This window comes from Bos indicus x Bos taurus, chromosome 1 (genome assembly GCF_003369695.1).
Source record: "Bos indicus x Bos taurus breed Angus x Brahman F1 hybrid chromosome 1, Bos_hybrid_MaternalHap_v2.0, whole genome shotgun sequence".
NCBI lineage: Eukaryota > Metazoa > Chordata > Mammalia > Artiodactyla > Bovidae > Bos > Bos indicus x Bos taurus.
In genome coordinates, this window is record NC_040076.1 from 108,316,800 (window position 1) to 108,334,357 (window position 17,558).

At 40.7% G+C, this 17,558-nt stretch overlaps 1 protein-coding gene across 1 annotated transcript in view; it reads right to left on the minus strand.

Moving 5' to 3' along the window:
• Positions 1 to 17,087, minus strand: part of GFM1 (G elongation factor mitochondrial 1) — a 49,720-nt gene extending 32,633 nt beyond the window's left edge. The window contains exons 1-6 of the mRNA XM_027542637.1: positions 16,874 to 17,087; positions 14,378 to 14,530; positions 12,726 to 12,858; positions 12,087 to 12,291; positions 10,015 to 10,131; positions 7,109 to 7,259 (exon numbers count right to left, since the gene is read on the minus strand). Of these exons, the coding sequence (XP_027398438.1) occupies positions 7,109 to 7,259; positions 10,015 to 10,131; positions 12,087 to 12,291; positions 12,726 to 12,858; positions 14,378 to 14,530; positions 16,874 to 16,963 (849 nt within the window). The 5' untranslated portion in view covers positions 16,964 to 17,087. The remainder of the gene's footprint in view (positions 1 to 7,108; positions 7,260 to 10,014; positions 10,132 to 12,086; positions 12,292 to 12,725; positions 12,859 to 14,377; positions 14,531 to 16,873) is intronic.
• Between the last annotated feature and the right edge of the window lie 471 nt (positions 17,088 to 17,558).

The window sequence follows — 17,558 nt, forward strand, 5'->3', positions numbered from 1 at the left end:
AGGAAAAATAGAAGCCTAGATATTCCACAAAGCTTAAAGCAACACATTTATAACCACAATTTCTAAACATCACAATGAAAACTAGGATAACAACTGAGCACAATAAAAGGAGTACAAAAAGAAGAAAATAAGCATGTTATGAAAGCAATTAGCCTTCAGAATGGGAGAAAATAATAGCAAATGAAGCAACTGACAAACAACTAATCTCAAAAATATACAAGCAACTCCTACAGCTCAACTCCAGAAAAATAAATGACCCAATCAAAAAATGGGCCAAAGAACTAAATAGACATTTCTCCAAAGAAGACATACAGACGGCTAACAAACACATGAAAAGATGCTCAATATCACTCATTATCAGAGAAATGCAAATCAAAACCACTATGAGGTACCATTTCACGCCAGTCAGAATGGCTGCAATCCATAAGTCTACAAGCAATAAATGCTGGAGAGGGTGTGGAGAGAGGGAACTCTCTTACACTGTTGGTGGGAATGCAAACTAGTACAGCCACTATGGAGAACAGTGTGGAGATTCCTTAAAAAACTGGAAATAGAACTGCCTTATGATCCAGCAATCCCACTGCTGGGCATACACACTGAGGAAACCAGAATTGAAAGAGACACATGTACCCCAATGTTCATCGCAGCACTGTTTATAATAGCCAGGACATGGAAGCAACCTAGATGTTCATCAGCAGATGAATGGATAAGAAAGCTGTGGTACATATACACAATGGAGTATTACTCAGCCATTAAAAAGAATACATTTGAATCAGTTCTAATGAGATGGATGAAACTGGAACCTATTATACAGAGTGAAGTAAGCCAGAAAGAAAAACACCAATACAGTATACTAACGCATATATATGGAATTTAGAAAGATGGAAATAATAACCCTGTGTACGAGACAGCAAAAGAGACACCGATGTATAGATCAGTCTTATGGACTCTGTGGGAGAGGGAGAGGGAGAGGGTGGGGAGATTTGGGAAAATAACATTAAAAAAAAAAAAAAAGAAAAAAGAAACTCTCTTAAAAACTTGCTTTTTCTAGGACCAGAAACGGCTTGGTCACTAACCACTGAGGCTACCTTAGGCCACAAAGTCACATTTTTGACATTCCAACCCTCCCTTATATACAAAAGTAAGAATGAATGAATCTTACCACACCTTCTTTACTTCCACTGAATAGAGAAACACATGAGTGTGGTTGATGAATAGAAAAAAGGAGAAATTAAAGCTAAACCTATACCAGCCTAACAAAAGCTATGTTCTTACCCCAAATTTCCCTTACTTTTTTAAGAATCACATTCACACTTGGAAACTGCTGCCTTCCCACTGTGCCTGATACATCCAACGACAACACAGAAGCTAAAGTACACTGCAGCCTGGAAGAAAGTGAGAACAGCAGGACTGAAAGCGCTCTCGCTGAAAGCCCCCTGCAAGGCTGGCCCCTGGCTGGCGTCTGGGAATCTGGGTGTCAAGGGATTCCCAGCAGCTGGGAAGACTGGCTCACTGTGCCTATACTGCTGCAAAAACAATGGGATGTATGCTAAATACCTGCTTTCCTTCTGGAAGTCTGGAAATTGGTATGTGCTAGGCAGGGTGTGTCTATGTGAGTGTGTCGCTCAGTCATGCCTGACTCTGACCCCATGGATCGTAGCTGGCCAGGCTCCTCTGTCCATGGAATTCTCCATACAAAAATACTGGAGTGGGTAGCCATTCCCTTCTCCAGGGGGATCTTCCCAACCCAGGGATTGATCCTAGCTCTCCTGCATTGCAGTTTAATTCTTTACCATCTAACCTACCAGGGAAGCCTTATGTGACCAGCCTCCAGTGAAACCAGCACTGAGTCTCTAATGACCTTCTCTGGTAGACATTTCACAGGTACAGTCACGACTTGCTGCTCGAGGACACAGGCATGCACGGCAAGACTCCACTTGAGAGTGCCTGGAAGCTTACACCTGGTTTCTTCTGGACGTTACCTCACACGCCTTTTCCCTTTGCTGATTCCGCTCTGTACTCTCTCACTGTAATGCACCAGAGCCATGAGTGTGACTACGTGCTGAGTCCTGACTCCCAGTGAATCACAGAATCTGGAGTGGTCTTGGGGACTCCTGACACATTCCTTTTAATAGATCAAGACCTCTCTTTGGTGGTTCTTAGGATACACTGCTCAACTTTATTTAAGGCCCAGACCTATACTTTCCTATAAGGAGTTCTTTAGTCATTAGAGAGCTGAGGTGATAAGGCCTTTGTGAATGGTACAGAACTCAAGCTGAGATATGTTAGTAAGCATCTCAGTTTCAATAGGGTTCTTTCCTTGTGCACCTGATCTATAAACTCCCTGAGTGCACTTATTACACACAATGTTTATTTACCTGATCTCCGCTAAGTGCATGAAGTGGTTTGGCAAAATAAGTGTCAGTCTTTTTTTATTATGATAACATAAACATCACAAAATTGACTGTTTTAACCATTAAGTGTACAGTTCAGTAGCATTAAGTACATTCACATTGCTGTCACCACTATCTGTCTCCAAAACTTTTTATCACCTCAAACTGAAACTCTGGATCCATTAAACTTCCCATTCTCCCCTCCCCCAGCCCCTGGTAACCACTGTCCTACTAGAAACTTGACTGTTCCGGCTATCCCACAGAAGTGTAGTCATACAATACTTGTCCTTTTATGTCCGGCTTATTCCACTTAACGTGATATCCTTAAGACTCACCCATATTGTAGCATGTATTAGAATCTGGTTCCTTTTTAAAGCTGAGTAATACCCCATTGTATGAACACGCCACTGTTATTTGTCCTTCATTCACTGATTGGCACTGAGTTGTTTCCAACTCTGAGCTACTGTGAATCATGCTGCTGTCAACATTGGTGTGCAAATATCTGATCCTTGCTTTCAATTCTCTTGCATATATAGAAATGGAATTGCTGGACCGTATGGTAGTTCTTGGATATGAATCTGAGCAAACTCTGGTATACAGTGGAGGACACAGGAGCCTGGTGTGCTGCAGTCCATGGGATCGCAAAGAATTGGACACAACTTAGCAACTGAATGAAACAACGTGGTAGTTCTGGGTTTAATTTTTTTTTGGGAAATCACTACTGTTTTCCACAGAAGAAGCATCATTTTACATTCCCACCAGCGATGCACAAGGATTTCAATTTCTCTAAATCCTCACCAACACTTGTTACTTTGCTTTTTAAGTAACAGTCATCCTAATGAATAAAGTGGTATCTCACTGTGGTTTTGATTTGCTTCCCTAATGACTAGTGATGTTGAGCATCTTATTGAGCCATTTGTTCTCTGTTATGGAGAACTGTCTGTTTAAAAACTGAATACCAGTCTTAAGCAGGTGATTTCTCTTCATTTTAAAGAGCTGAACAATCAAGTAAAGAAATCTATATGGCCTTCCAAATAGTCAGCAGTGTACATTTCTAGTTTATCTTCTTTCTTTTTAATAAGGATATGTCCAAGAGGTTGGCTGTTTAAGTATCCCCTTCATGGCTCACTACCTTGGTGGTGAAGGGGCTTGAATAACTCAATGAAGCTATGAGCCACGCCGTGCAGGGCCACCCAAGATGGACGGGTCATATCAGAGAGTTCTGACAAAACGTGATCCACTGGAGAAGGGAATGGGAAACCGCCCAGGACACTTGCTGTGAGAATCTCATCAACTGTATAAAAGGCCAAAAAGATACGACACCAAAGACGAGTCCCCCAGGCCTGAAGGTGTCCAAGACACTGCTGGGGAGAGTGGAGGAGAATTACTGATAGCCTCAGAATGAATGAAGCGGCTGGGCCAAAGCAAAAATGACACTCAGTTGTGGATGTGTCTGGTGATGAAAGTAAAATCCCATGCTGCAAAGAACAGTATTGCATAGGAACGTGGAATGTTAGGTCCATGAATCAAGGAAAATTGGACATGGTCAAGCAGAAGATGGTGAATAAACAATGACATCTTAGGAATCAGCGAACTAAAATGGACAGGAATGGGAGAATTTAATTCAGATGACCATTATATCTACTACTGTGGGCAAGAATCCCATAGAAGAAGCGGAGTAGTCTTCATAATCAACCAAAGAGTAGAAATACAGTACTTGGCTACAGCCCCAAAAAAGACAGAATTATCTCAATTCGTTTCCAAGGCAAGCCGTTCAACATCACAGTAATCAAAGTCTATGCCCCTACTACCAATGCAGAAGAAGCTGAAGCTGATCAATTCTACAAAGACCTAGAAGACCTTCTAGAACTAACACCTAAAACAGATGTTCTAGTCACCATCGGGGATTGGAATGCAAAAGCAGGAAGTCAAAATATACCTGGAGTAACAGGCAAGTTTGGCCTTGGAGAACAAAATGAAGCAGGGCAAAGGTTAACTGAATTCTGCCAGGAGAATGCACTAGTCATAGCAAATACCCTTTTTCAACAACACAAGAGATGACTTTACACATGGACATCACCAAATTAGTCAATACTGAAATCAAACTGATTATATTCTTTATAACTGAAGATGAAGAAACTGTATACAGTCAGCAAAAACAAGACGTGGAGCTAACTGTGGCTCAGATCATCAGTGTCTCATAGCAAAATTCAGGTGTAAACTAAAGAAAACCAGGAAAAACAACAGGCCAGCCAGGTATGACTTAAATCAAATACTGTATGAATTCACAGTAGAGGTAACAAACAGGTTCAAGCAACTAGATCTAATTAACAGCATGCCTAAAGAACCACTGACAGAGGTCCCTACTGCACAGGAAGTGGCAAACAAGATCATCCCAAAGAAAAAGAAAAGCAAGAAGGCAAAGTGGTTGTCTGAGGAGGCCTTATAAATAGTGGAAGAACAAGTGAAAAGTGAAAAGCAAGGGAATGAGGGAAAGGTACATCCAGTCAAACGCAGAGTTCCAAAAAATAGCTAGAAGAGGCAAAAAGGCCTTCTTCAATGAACCATGCTTAATAATAGAAGAAACAACAAATGGGGAAAGGCTAGAGATCTCTTCAGAAAAACTGGAAACATCAAGGGAGCATTCCGCCCAAAGATGGGCACAATAAAGGATAAAAATGGTAGAGACCCAGTAGATGCTGAAGATCAAGGAGAGCTGAAAAGAATACACAGAAGAACTATATAAAGACGATCTTAATGACCAGATTATTACAATGGTGTGGTTAGTCACCCAGAACCAGACGTTCTGGAGTGCGAATCAAGCGGGCCTTAAGCCCTGCTGTTAATAAAGCTAGTGAATGCGATGAAATTCCAGCAGAACTATTCAAATCCCTAAAGGATGACACCGTCAAGGTTTTTATGACAGCCAATCTGGAAGATCCAGTAGTAGCCACAGGACTGGAAAATCCTCATCCCAATTCCCAAGAAGGGTAGTATCAAAGAATGTGCTAACCATTAGACAATTGCACTCATCTCCCATGCTAGTAAAGTCATGCTTAAAATCTTGCATGCCAGGCTTCAGCATTATGTGAACGAAGAAATTCCTGATGTCCAAGCTGGGTTTAGAAAAGGAAGAGGAACTAGAGATCAAATTGCCAACATTCCCCAGATTATAGAGAAAGCAAGGGAGTTTCAGAAAAACATCTATCTCTGTTTCATCGACTACGTTAAAACCTTTGACTGTGTGGATCATGACAAACTGTGGAAATCTCTTAGAGTGATGGGAATACCAGACCATCTTACCTGTCTCCTGAGAAACCTGTAGGTGGGTCAAGAAGCAACAGTTAGAACCCTGTATGGAACAACTGATTGGTTCAAGATGGAGAAAGGAGTACGACAGGGCTGTCACCCTGTTTGTTTAATCAACACGCTGAGCACATCATGAGAAATGCTGGGCTGGATGAGTTACAAGCCGGAATCAAGATAGGTGGGAGGAACATCAACAACATCAAATGTGGGGATGATACCACTCCAATGGCAGAAAGCGAAGAACTAAAGAGCCTCTTGATGAGGGTGAAGGAGGACAGTGAAAGAGCCGGCTTAAGACTAAAAAAAAAAAAAACTAAGATAATGGCATCTGGCCCCATACTGCATGGCAAATAGAAGGGGAAAGGTGGAAGTAGTGACAGTTTTCCTCTTCTTGGGCTCCAAAATCGCCGCACACAGTGACTGCAGCCATGAAATCATAGGACAATTGCTTCTTGGCAGGAAATCGATGACAAACCTAGACAGTGTGTTGAAAGCAGAGACGTTACTCTGCCGACAAAGGTCCGTATAGTTAAGTCTATGGTCTTCCCAGTGGTTCTGAGAGCTGAATGGTAAAGAGCACAGAATGCCAAAAAATTGATGCCTTCGAACTGTGGGGCTGGAGAAGACTAGTGAAAGTCCTCTGGACAGCAAGGAGATCACACCAGTCAATGTTAAGGGAGATCAACCCTGAAAATTCACTTGAACGACTGATGCTGAAGCTGAAGCTAAAGTATTTTGGTCACCTGATGCAAACAGACAGCTCATTGGAAAAGTCCCTGATGCAGGGAAAGACTGAGGCAGGAGAACAGGGCATCAGAGGATGAGATGGCCGGATGGCATCACCGATGCACTGAACATGAACTTGGGCAAACTCTGGGAGATGGTGAGGGACAGGGAGGCCTGGTGTGCTGCAGTCCATGGGGTTGCAAAGAGTCGGACTTCACAACTTTGCAACAAGACTGGGCGACTGAGCAACAACAGTGGAGAACTGTCTATTTAAAAACTGAATACCAGTCTTAGGCAGGTGATCAGTTCATTTTAAAGAGTCGAACAATTAAGTAAAGAAATCTATGGCCTTCCAAATAGTCAACAGCGTACATTTATAGTTATCTTTTTTTTCTCTTTGATACAGATAGGTTCAAGAGGTTCACTGTTTAAGTATCTTTTGTCTTAGAACAAACTGATTCCTTTCCCATTTTATATAACTCACTACTTAAAAAAAGAGTAATATGCCATGTCACACTTTTTTTGAAGGAACCAATTATGTTAAACAACTTTGCTCGGATTTCATTAATAAAACCCCTACATAAAAGCATCATGTCCCTTCCCTACAAAAAAACAAAAACAAAACCCCCCAAAAACCCTCTTTTTCTTGTTCATATAAGATGTATTTTGAGAGCACCTGCCTTTAAATCTGAGATTGAGGGAGTTTTTTCTTCCAGAAACATCTCTCCAAGTTGCTCATCTGAATTAGCAACACATTCAATCAGCTCCTGCCGGTGGTCTGCTGCCGCCGCCCTGAATTCTGCTGGAATTTCCCCGTATCGAACAATCTGACTAAGAGAAGAAATGTTTTATTTTGGTACTTTAAGAATATTCAATTAAGTTGTAACTAACTTTACTCCAATAAAAATTAATTTGAAAAAAGAATATTCAATTAAACATATAAGTTATCAGTGAAAAAGATAAACTAATGGCCAAAATGTTTTTTGAGATAAGAGCTCTGATATTTTTGCATTAAAATCACAAATAAGAAAAAAATGTATCTGTAAAATTCAGACGGAATAGTGGACAAAATATTTAAAACAGGCAAAGCAAATTGCTCAAGGTTCTACTACCAGTAAATGTATGAGCCACACACAATTCAAAGCCAAACTGACTCCAAAGCCCATGAGTATAGCTGACCCGTGAACAAAACAAGTTTGAACTGTGCAGGTCCACTTATACAAAGATGTTTTCAATAAACATGCAAAAATATGTGTATTACATTGTCTGCAAGACTTGTACTGAAGTGTATCATTATGTAGGAATAAGTGATATTTAATATGAAATTAAAAATGTATTAGTTTAATTACTGTTTTAAAACTTTGCTTTCAAAGAATTACATCCATACAGTATGCCTCTCACAGAATTAGAGAAACTGCATACCATCACAGGTAATTTTTTTAAGTCACAATATTTCCAATACTGTATTAGGAATATGATTATAATATCATATGCCATAAACAATTTTATAATAACTAGGCTAGGCTACTACTTTACACCAATTATACTAGGCTACCATAAAGCAATACATTGCTGCTTCTTTCTTATCAATGCATGAACTGTTATACCTGTAAATAAATATGAATTTCTTTTCACGTTATCTTTTCATTTTTGATAGTGTCCAGTCAACAGTAGGTTACTAGTAGGTAAGTTTTGCGGGGAGTCAACAGTTATACTCGAACTTTTGACTGGATGAGGGATCGACACCTCTCATCTCTACACCGTTCGAGGGTCAACTGTACTGGAAAATTCTATTAGATTAATCAGAATATCACAGTCTTTGACAAGCAAGATAGAGATTTGACTCATCTGGGTCATTAATAACAAATCCAATTACACAATTTTTTTTTAATACAGAATACTCCATTTTGTAGTTAAAAAAAAAAGTTTACTAATTATGACAGACTCTTCAAACTTGACCTCCATTCTCCATTCCTCCAGGGGCCAGATAGCTAAAAGTCACAAATAAATACACACAATGGAGAAATGGACATACTCGGTATTTACAAACGTCAGTCTGAACACTTTAAAAGTAGTTCTTTAAAAATGGAGTCTAAGGTCAAGCAATTAACAAGCTTTTCAGAAAAAAACTCCTGAAAAAAAAAAAGGGGTGGGGAAGGGAGAAGCAAATCGCAAACAGTCAGAAAATAATTCTTATTATCCTAAAGAATGGCTCTTCACAGCCTTCAGAATCTAATTTCTTCCTTCCTGGCAAGGTCCCTGGTTGTCTTTCATTTCGGAAACTTCCTTTCAAAATATACATACCCAGTGGTCTAGGGCTGGGAAAAGGCGCAGGTACATTAAGAAGTTCCACCTGTGGTTCTGATGCACAACAAAGTTTAAAAACCTCTACTTTAGAGGACAGAAACGTGCGCACTGGTAATTCTGGGCAAGCGAAGTAATCATTTACTTAAAAATATTTTTTGAGTCCCTATTTTGTACCAGACAGTTCTAGGGCTGGGGACATAGCAGCGAATAAACCTGATAAAAATTCTTGTCCCTTACATTCTAAGGAGTGAGAGGTAAACTCGGTTGTCATCACTTAGTCGTGGAACAAAAAGTGAGAGAAACGCCTTGTCCACTGAATGGGCTTGATCTTCTCCTTACGTAAAAGATGGTCAATAAAGATAAACTCTATAGTTATCTGATCACAATGGCTTTCATCCACCTGCCAGACTAGTAATCTCAGTTCCAAAAGAGAGGAAGGGACCCCTTAGAAAGGACCTTTGGAGAAACTGCCAGGCTCCGGAGCGACTCTTCAGAACAAAGGATCACTTACAACTCCCCACACTGTCTATTTAGTGCCATTCAAACTCTGGCATTCGGACCTGAAACATGAGCACCACTTGGGAGCATTCCAGAAATGCAAATACCAGGCTCCACTCTATAGCTACTGAGTTAGAATCCCTGCTAGTGGATCCGGATATGTGCATTTTTCCAGGTGATTTTTCTGAATGCCACAGTTTGATAACCACTGGGATTTGTATGCAAAGGTCTCTCAAAACTTGGTTGATGGACCAAATACCATGTCAAAAGTTACCAATTTGCTTTTTGTATTGCCCAAACATTCTTTTATTTACATAAAAGAATATGTAACTTCTTTTACACATTAATCTTTTTATCTTTGTAATCCTATGAAGTAAGTAGAGAAGTATTTATAATCCCTTCTTTCTTCCCAGTTTTTATAACAATACTCATGACACAGTAGTTGTTCCAACAAAGTCTACAGAACGAATGAACAGATCAATGAATAAAAGTAGAAAAAGAGATATTACATCATTAGTTTAAGCTGAAGGCCTTTCACCATACCATGTATATCACAGTGTGATATACATATATCATCCAAAGAGCAACATATTCCCCCTTGGACTGAATGCTAAGCAAAATGGGAAGTAACCAGAATTAAATGCATTAAAAGAAAATCATCTTAAATGACATTTTTTCAGTCTCATTTCAAAAAAGTTTATATTTAAAGCACTCATCCATATCCTTCTCTTTGATACTTTTTTAAAATATAAGATTTGAATAGTATATTTTTAACACTTACCCAAAGTCTCCATCAAAATAGATGGCTCGTTCCTCAATAAGATCTATAATACCTTTAAAATCACTCTCTAAACCAATGGGCAATTGTACAAACGCTGCATTATGACTTAGTTTAGACCTGAAAAATAAAAATACGTGTTTACCCCTTTTTCTCTTCATCAAATTTCTTTGAACTGACAAAATAAATTAAAAAAAGAAATCAATGGCAGATCTTTGGAACTGATTAGCAGGTCAGAGCCAAAGGTACAAAGCAGCTGGGAACAGACTGACAAATTCATTGTGCTCAGGAAGCACAACCCTATTTAGGCAACAAAGATAACTGTAAGATAAGTGTTTTTCCCATTAGATCCCCGGAATACCCTGAATCAGACACAGAAGGGAGAAGACAAGTCACTGAGTGGTTGGCCCGGAATACCCTGAATCAGACACAGAAGGGAGAGGACAGGTCACTGAGTGGTTGGCCAGGAAATTAAAGGATGGTGGGATAACTGTGTCCACGTCTCCTTCTTGGATCAGCTAATACAAGTGAAGCCAAGTACAGCTATCTGAAAAGGAAGTTCCCTAGGGGGAAAATCCATACGGTGGTTATTAGACACTCATCATCAGCCTGTGCACCCAATCAGGCACAACCACAGAACGGAAATTACACTCATTGGCAGGAATTCACATTCAAGTAGGCATATGCTGTTTAGTCTGTAACTCTGACCAGATAACTAAGAACTACCAAATACTTGAAGGAAACAAACAGCTTGAAAGAGATGGGAGTTCAAGAAACAGTACTAACTTCCAAGGAAAGAGTTACTAGAGAAAATAAAATGTAAAGATTCAAGAAGTAATCACCTCTATTAATATGAAACTGAACTACATAATTGCTGGGATTAAAAAGAACAAAAAACAGGCTAAATAACAGAAGGGAAGCAGATGAATACCAGAGAAGTGAATTGGAAGACTAACCTCAAAAATTTTCTCATAACCCAGTGAAAAATGAGAAGGAAACAGAAAGTATGAGAAAGTATGGTAGAAAAAGCAAGACAGAGAGGTCAGATTCAGAAGTTTCAAAAGCTATTTAATGGGAATCATAGGATGAGGTAACAGATAAAGGGGAGTGGAGCAAAGCAGTATTTGACTACCAAAATAGTCAAATAAATGCTGAAAGAGAATCTGCCTGGAATTCAGAAGAAGACTTGGTGGAAAGAGCCCGTTTACTGCCAACCACAAGTAAAATATAATTAGAACAAAAAGTGAAAACATTTCATTTTACCAAGAAAGTATTACAAACACCCAGTAAAGAAAAGGTTCACTTGCATATTCTCAAACATGTCATCTCCATCAGAGAGCACACAGCAATACCGTCGCTTCAAGTCCCCTAACACGCATCTCTTGTCATGAGACGCATTAGTCTCTCCACTGACTCAGACTTTACTGCCTACATCCAAGAGCTCAGTCACGGGAGACTTGGGTAGGAACTCTACGGCTCCATCTACGGATCTACCAAAGGTAAAAAGGGCAATCGACTCTTCTCAAAGGCTGTGTGAAGTACATCGTACTGTGAAAAATGTAAAATCATGTCAAGACCACTGGGTTATGTCTAGAAAGGAAGGACTGCTGCTATCCTAACAAATACATTAACTGATGAAACGAATAAGCATACTATTGACAATTTAAGGCATTAAATTAAAATTCCTCAAATAAAGGTTAAAACTGAAGGCAATCCTTTATGCTTGTTTAAATAAACATGAAGTACTTTTACAACCTATCCTAGATTATAACTTCTCTAATTATAACACTACAAATTACCAGATGAGTTCTGAATTCACCTTCAACTTCTCTAAAAATTTAAGTCATATTTCTCCTATTATACAGAGAAAGTAGTTGGTAAAATCATATCACAAACTAAACTATGGACATCAGGGTTCCATTTACTAAGATAAGTAATTCACATACGTGAATTTTAAAAAGGAAAAAAAATTCAGGATAAAGCTTAATGACACTGAATTAACGGTGTTTCTAGATGTACACCTAGCTAGGTCTGGTAGCTAGACCGTAACTCCGCTCTGTTCTAAGGTGCGGTACCTCATTTGCTGCAGGGCCCTGGCTGGGTTGGAGCCCACCCGGTCCAGTTTGTTAATGAAAGTGAGAAACGGAACATTGTAGCGCCTCATCTGGCGGTTAACAGTCATGGTCTGGCACTGCACCCCTCCGACGGCACAGAGAACCAGGACCGCGCCATCCAGCACTCTCAGGGCTCTCTCAACTTCGATGGTGAAGTCCACGTGCCCTGAGCAGACAGACAAGTGTGTGAGGGTCTTAAAAAGCAGTCTGAATTTTTACAACGTGCACAAGTAAAAGTCTACCTCTGATCATTATGGAAGTCTTCTAATTAGAATGTGGACTCTTTAAACCACCAATATCATTCACCAACCACAAGGTCCAGGGGCCCAACAAAATCCAACTCCAAAGCTGCTAGGGCACGGGCACCTCTGGGATCAGCAGCAACGTGTAAAAGGGAGGAATCTTGCTAGTCACTATTTATTTGCACTATTTTTCAAAGAAACCACTTAAAGATGAAGTATTTTAGGTGCCATTCAGATTTCTCTAATAGGGAATTCACAGTTACACTTTAGGAGTTTTATTTGTTATTAAAAAATGAGCTAGGTCATAGGAGAGGAAAGAACTGTGTTGCTGCCCAAAAGGCTCAAGAACTCAACTCACCAGGAGTATCTATGATGTTGATATTGACATCTTTCCACATGGTATATGTGGCCGCTGACTGAATAGTGATTCCTCTTTGTCTCTCTAGTTCCATGGAATCCATGACAGCACCAACTCCATCTTTACCTTTCACCTAAACACAAGCAAAGCAATTCAGATTTCTCTGTCCCTGCCTTCCAAGAAGGGAAGACATCTTTACAGAAGGAACCAGAACACAGAGAAACTTAACTGTCAAACCACATCTCAGGAAATTGCAATTGAAAACTGATTACAGTATTTGGCCTCTATTAACAGTAACCCTTTTTTTCACTGCTGTTGTCAGCAGCTGCTACCACTGAGCGTCACCTGGTCTCAAAAGCCACCCTGGCTCCCTCTGCCGCGTTTCTTCTACCTGCCTTGTGTCAGTCTGTGAGCAGGTGTGCAGGGAACAGGTATATCCCTTCTATGCTACTTGTGGACTTTGAGGGCTGGGTGGGAAGGATTCAGCTTCTAAAGTCTGTGATTTAACAAGATGGTCTTCATCTGAAGTAACACTTGTAAGTGGAAAGTTGAGTTACTGGATATGTTATGCCTTCAGGAGAGTGCCAAGATTTTCTAAAATAATTTTTTCCTGATAACTGTAATTTTTAACTAGTAGGCTAATACATCATCAGTTTAAACCCTTTCCCCACTTAACATTATAAACATCTCTCCAAAACATATGTAAACATTATTTTTACGGCTGCTTAGGGGTATATCGTATTGACTTAACATTCTGTTTTTTTTTCAATTGGAGGAAAATTGCTCTACAGTGTTGCACTGGTTTGTCATAGATCAACATGAATCAGTCATAATTGTACATACACCCACTCCCTCTTAAGCCTTCCTCCCCTTTCTCATTGCACCCCTTGAGGTCACAGATCACCAGGCTGGGGTCCCTGGTTACATGGTAACTTTTCACCAGCTATGTATTTTGCACCTGGCAGGGCATATACCTCTATGCTACTTTCTCCATTCATCCCATTCTCTTCGTCCCCCACTGTGTCCACAAATCCATTCTCTACGTCTGCGTTTCCATTCCTTCCCTGCAAATAGGTTCATCAAAACCATTTTTCTAGATTCCATATATATACATTAATATACAATATTTGCTTTTCTCTTTCTGACTTACTTCACTCTATGTAACAGATTCCATCTCACTAAAACATTCTTTTTTATGCCTGGGTAATATTCGTGTGTGTGTGTGTGTGTGTGTCTCTCTCTCTCTCTTCATGCCTGGGTAATATTCGTGTGTGTGTGTGTGTGTGTGTGTCTCTCTCTCTCTCTCTCTCCTCATCTGCTGATGGACATATCAAGGTTGCTTCCAAGTCCTAGCTGTTGTAAATAGCACTGTGATGAACTCTAGGGTACACGTGTCTTTTTCAATTACGGTTTTCCCAGATTTACTTAACATTCTTAAAAAAACAATCTACTCAGGATACCCAGAGTGATGGTTTCTAGAGAAACTCCTCAGAGCAACATTTCAAGCCAACCTGAGCTATCCGCTTTGTGACTGATTAAATTTCCAGGGTTACGATCCTTTTAATCTTTCAGGATTGTGAAGTTTATTAAATCCTTACAAAACAATCAAAACCAAGGTCAAACTAATCTGAAGTCAACCATGAACCCCATACCTCATGCATTTTTGCGATTCTGCCAGTGTAGTAAAGCACTCGTTCTGTTAATGTCGTTTTCCCAGAATCAATGTGAGCTGAGATCCCGATATTTCGTATTTTTTCATTAGGAATCACCCCTGATGAACACCATCGGCAGATCTTCCAATTAGCCTGAAAACATAAAAGCTCAATTCAGTGCACTTTTTATGAGATAACAGTGGACAATTAGAAAGGGCTGAATGGACATCTCTCCTCTAAGAAATCTCAATGAACACAAAACAGCATAGGAGATAGCCTGAAAGGGCAAAACAGTGAATGTCTCAACTGTCAACTCCTATAACCAAAGAAGAGATTGCAAGGGAGAACAGGAAAAGCATACTATAATCTCAATGAACACAAAATAGCATAGGAGACAGCCTGAAAGGGCAAAACAGTGAATGTCTCAACTGTCAACTCCTATAACCAAAGAAGAGATTGCAAGGGAGAACAGGAAAAGCATACTCGTAAAGAAAAAAAAAAAAAACTCAGAAAAAATACATTCAAATTAATTAAATATAAATGGACAGATATTTTTACTAAAAGGCACAGGTCTTAAAACATACACTGGGGCTGATAAAATCAGAAAGACAGTTCCCAACAGCTGCTTTAATAGGAAATAGTTTTCACCCTAAATTTTACTTTGATTTCCCCCTGTTCCTTCTTACTGTAGATTCATAGCTAGCAAGGATTTTTGAGGATTTTTAAGCTGTATGTGGAGGTGCCAATATGTTCAAGGTAGTGTACAAAAGGTTGCCAATTCCTTCTACCCTGAAACAATAACTTTTAAACAGCAACAACAACTTTATTTTACTCCAGTGGTGATGGGGAATTCTGCATTTTATGCAATCAAGACAATATAAATCTCTCCCTACAAGACTGCACATCCAAAATGCACTGCAGCCACTTCTAGATAAGGGGAAGTAGAAGATGTAAAATGGAATCTGGGTGATCAGCACTTAGTTGATTAAACTCCTGGGATATCAGCAAGCAAAGCAAAGTTCTGCATGACAGGAAAGGATCAACTCCTAATGCAGGTCAGGAAGCAACAATCAGAACTGGACATGGAACAACAGACTGGTTCCAAATAGGAAAAGGAGTATGTCAAGGCTGTATATTGTCACCCTGCTTATTTAACTTCTATGCAGAGTACATCATGAGAAACGCTGGGCTGGAGGAAGTACAAGCTGGAATCAAGATTGCCAGGAGAAACATCAATAACCTCAGATATGCAGATGACACCATCCTTTTGGCAGAAAGTGAAGAGGAACTAAAAAGCCTCTTGATGAAAGTGAAAGAGGAGAGAGAAAAAGTTGGCTTAAAGCTCAACATTCAGAAAACTAAGATCATGGCATCCAGTCCCATCAATTCATGGCAAATAGATGGGGAAACAGTGGAAACAGTGGCTGACTTTATTTTGGGGGGCTCCAAAATCACTGCAGATGGCGACTGCAGCCATGAAATTAAAAGACGCTTACTCCTTAGAAGGAAAGTTATGACCAACCTAGATAGCATATTAAAAAGCAGAGACATTACTTTGTCAACAAAATTCAAGGCTATAGTTTTTCCAGTAGTGAGGTATGGATGTGAGAGTTGGACTGTGAAGAAAGCTGAGCGCCGAAGAATTGATGCTTTTGAACTGTGGTGTTGGAGAAGACTCTTGAGAGTTCCTTGAACTGCAAGGAGATCCAACCAGTCTATCCTTAAGGAGATCAGTCCTGGGTGTTCATTGGAAGGACTGATGTTGAAGTTGAAACTCCAATACTTTGGCCACCTGATGTGAAGAGCTGACTCATTTGCAAAGACTCTGATGCTGGGAAAGATTGAGGGCAGAAGAAGGGGATGACAGAGGATGAGGGCTGGATAGCATCACCGACTCAATGGACATGAGTTTGGCTGGCTCCGAGAGTTGGTGATGGACAGGGAGGTGTGGCGTGCCGCAGTTCATGGGGTCGCGAAGAGTCAGACACGACTGAGCGACTGAACTGAATGCTAGTCCACTCTGCGACCTCTCCCCGCGTCCCGCAAAAGGCAGACAGAACCAAAGAAAGGTACGGGGAAGGTAAGGCTACAAATCAAATAAACCAGGTCAGCTAAAATAGACAGCACTCAGCCCAATGACACTCTGTACTGAAAAGAGCACTGGATAATGAGCCAGAAGCCCTGGGTTCGAGCCCTGAACACACTAATTTTTCAGTTGTCTTGATCTTCACTCCAGTTACCTCTTGTCTTTAAGGTATACCAAAAACACAAGGCTTAACCGGAGGCCGCCCAACCTCCCACGGCACAGAGGCGCTGCTCATTAATAACCAGCAGCTGTGCAGATACCCAAGGGGCTTTTCACACTGAGGTCCATTCGGAGTTGTCAGTAAGGAGATGCCAGGGAGGGAAGGGTGTCGCTTCCCCCCTGGCCTCGGACGCACCGCAAGGTCCCGGGGACAGACCGTAGTGCGGTCTCACCCCGTCGGACTCCACTACCTGCTTCCCCTGCCAGCCCAGGGCTGCGGGGACCCGCGGGAGCGGCCCGCGGCCCACAGCCGCGGCGGCGGCAGCTCCCAGCAACCTCATGGCGAACGCAGCACAGGAGAGAAGGTCCCTCGACTCCGGCTCTGTCCAGCAACCAGCACTACTACTGGAAGCGGTCAAAGTCACGCCGGCAATCAGTGCCGAAGAGCACTTCCGGGGCGAAGGATACGAGGGAGGAGAGAAAAAAAGAGAGAGGGAGAAGCTTCCGGATCTCAGAGTAGAGCGGCGTCCTCCGCTGCCCGGATGCCCTCTACCGACTGGGAAGAGAAAGTGCAGTCGCTTTGCGTAGCTAATCAGGCTTTTTATGCATGCTGCCAGAAAGATGCAGCAGCCTTTATTTTGCTTTGCCTATACAGCAAAGTGGAAATATGTTTATAATCGTGTTTAAAATTAAAATTTAAAAATAGTTATTTATGCTACTACAAAATATGAAAAAATAATCTACAGGATATGATCTGTAAAAAACTTGGGAAAATAATAAAATATCTACAAGTGATTTTTCTCAAGACGTTCCATCGTTGTTCGATGTTAAACATTATGTGTCTAGTCCATATAGAAGATAGCATCCTTGAAATTCCACTTCGATTTCTTGGAGGCATAGGAGCTAATGATCTTCCCCTCAAAACCTTCTTCTGCA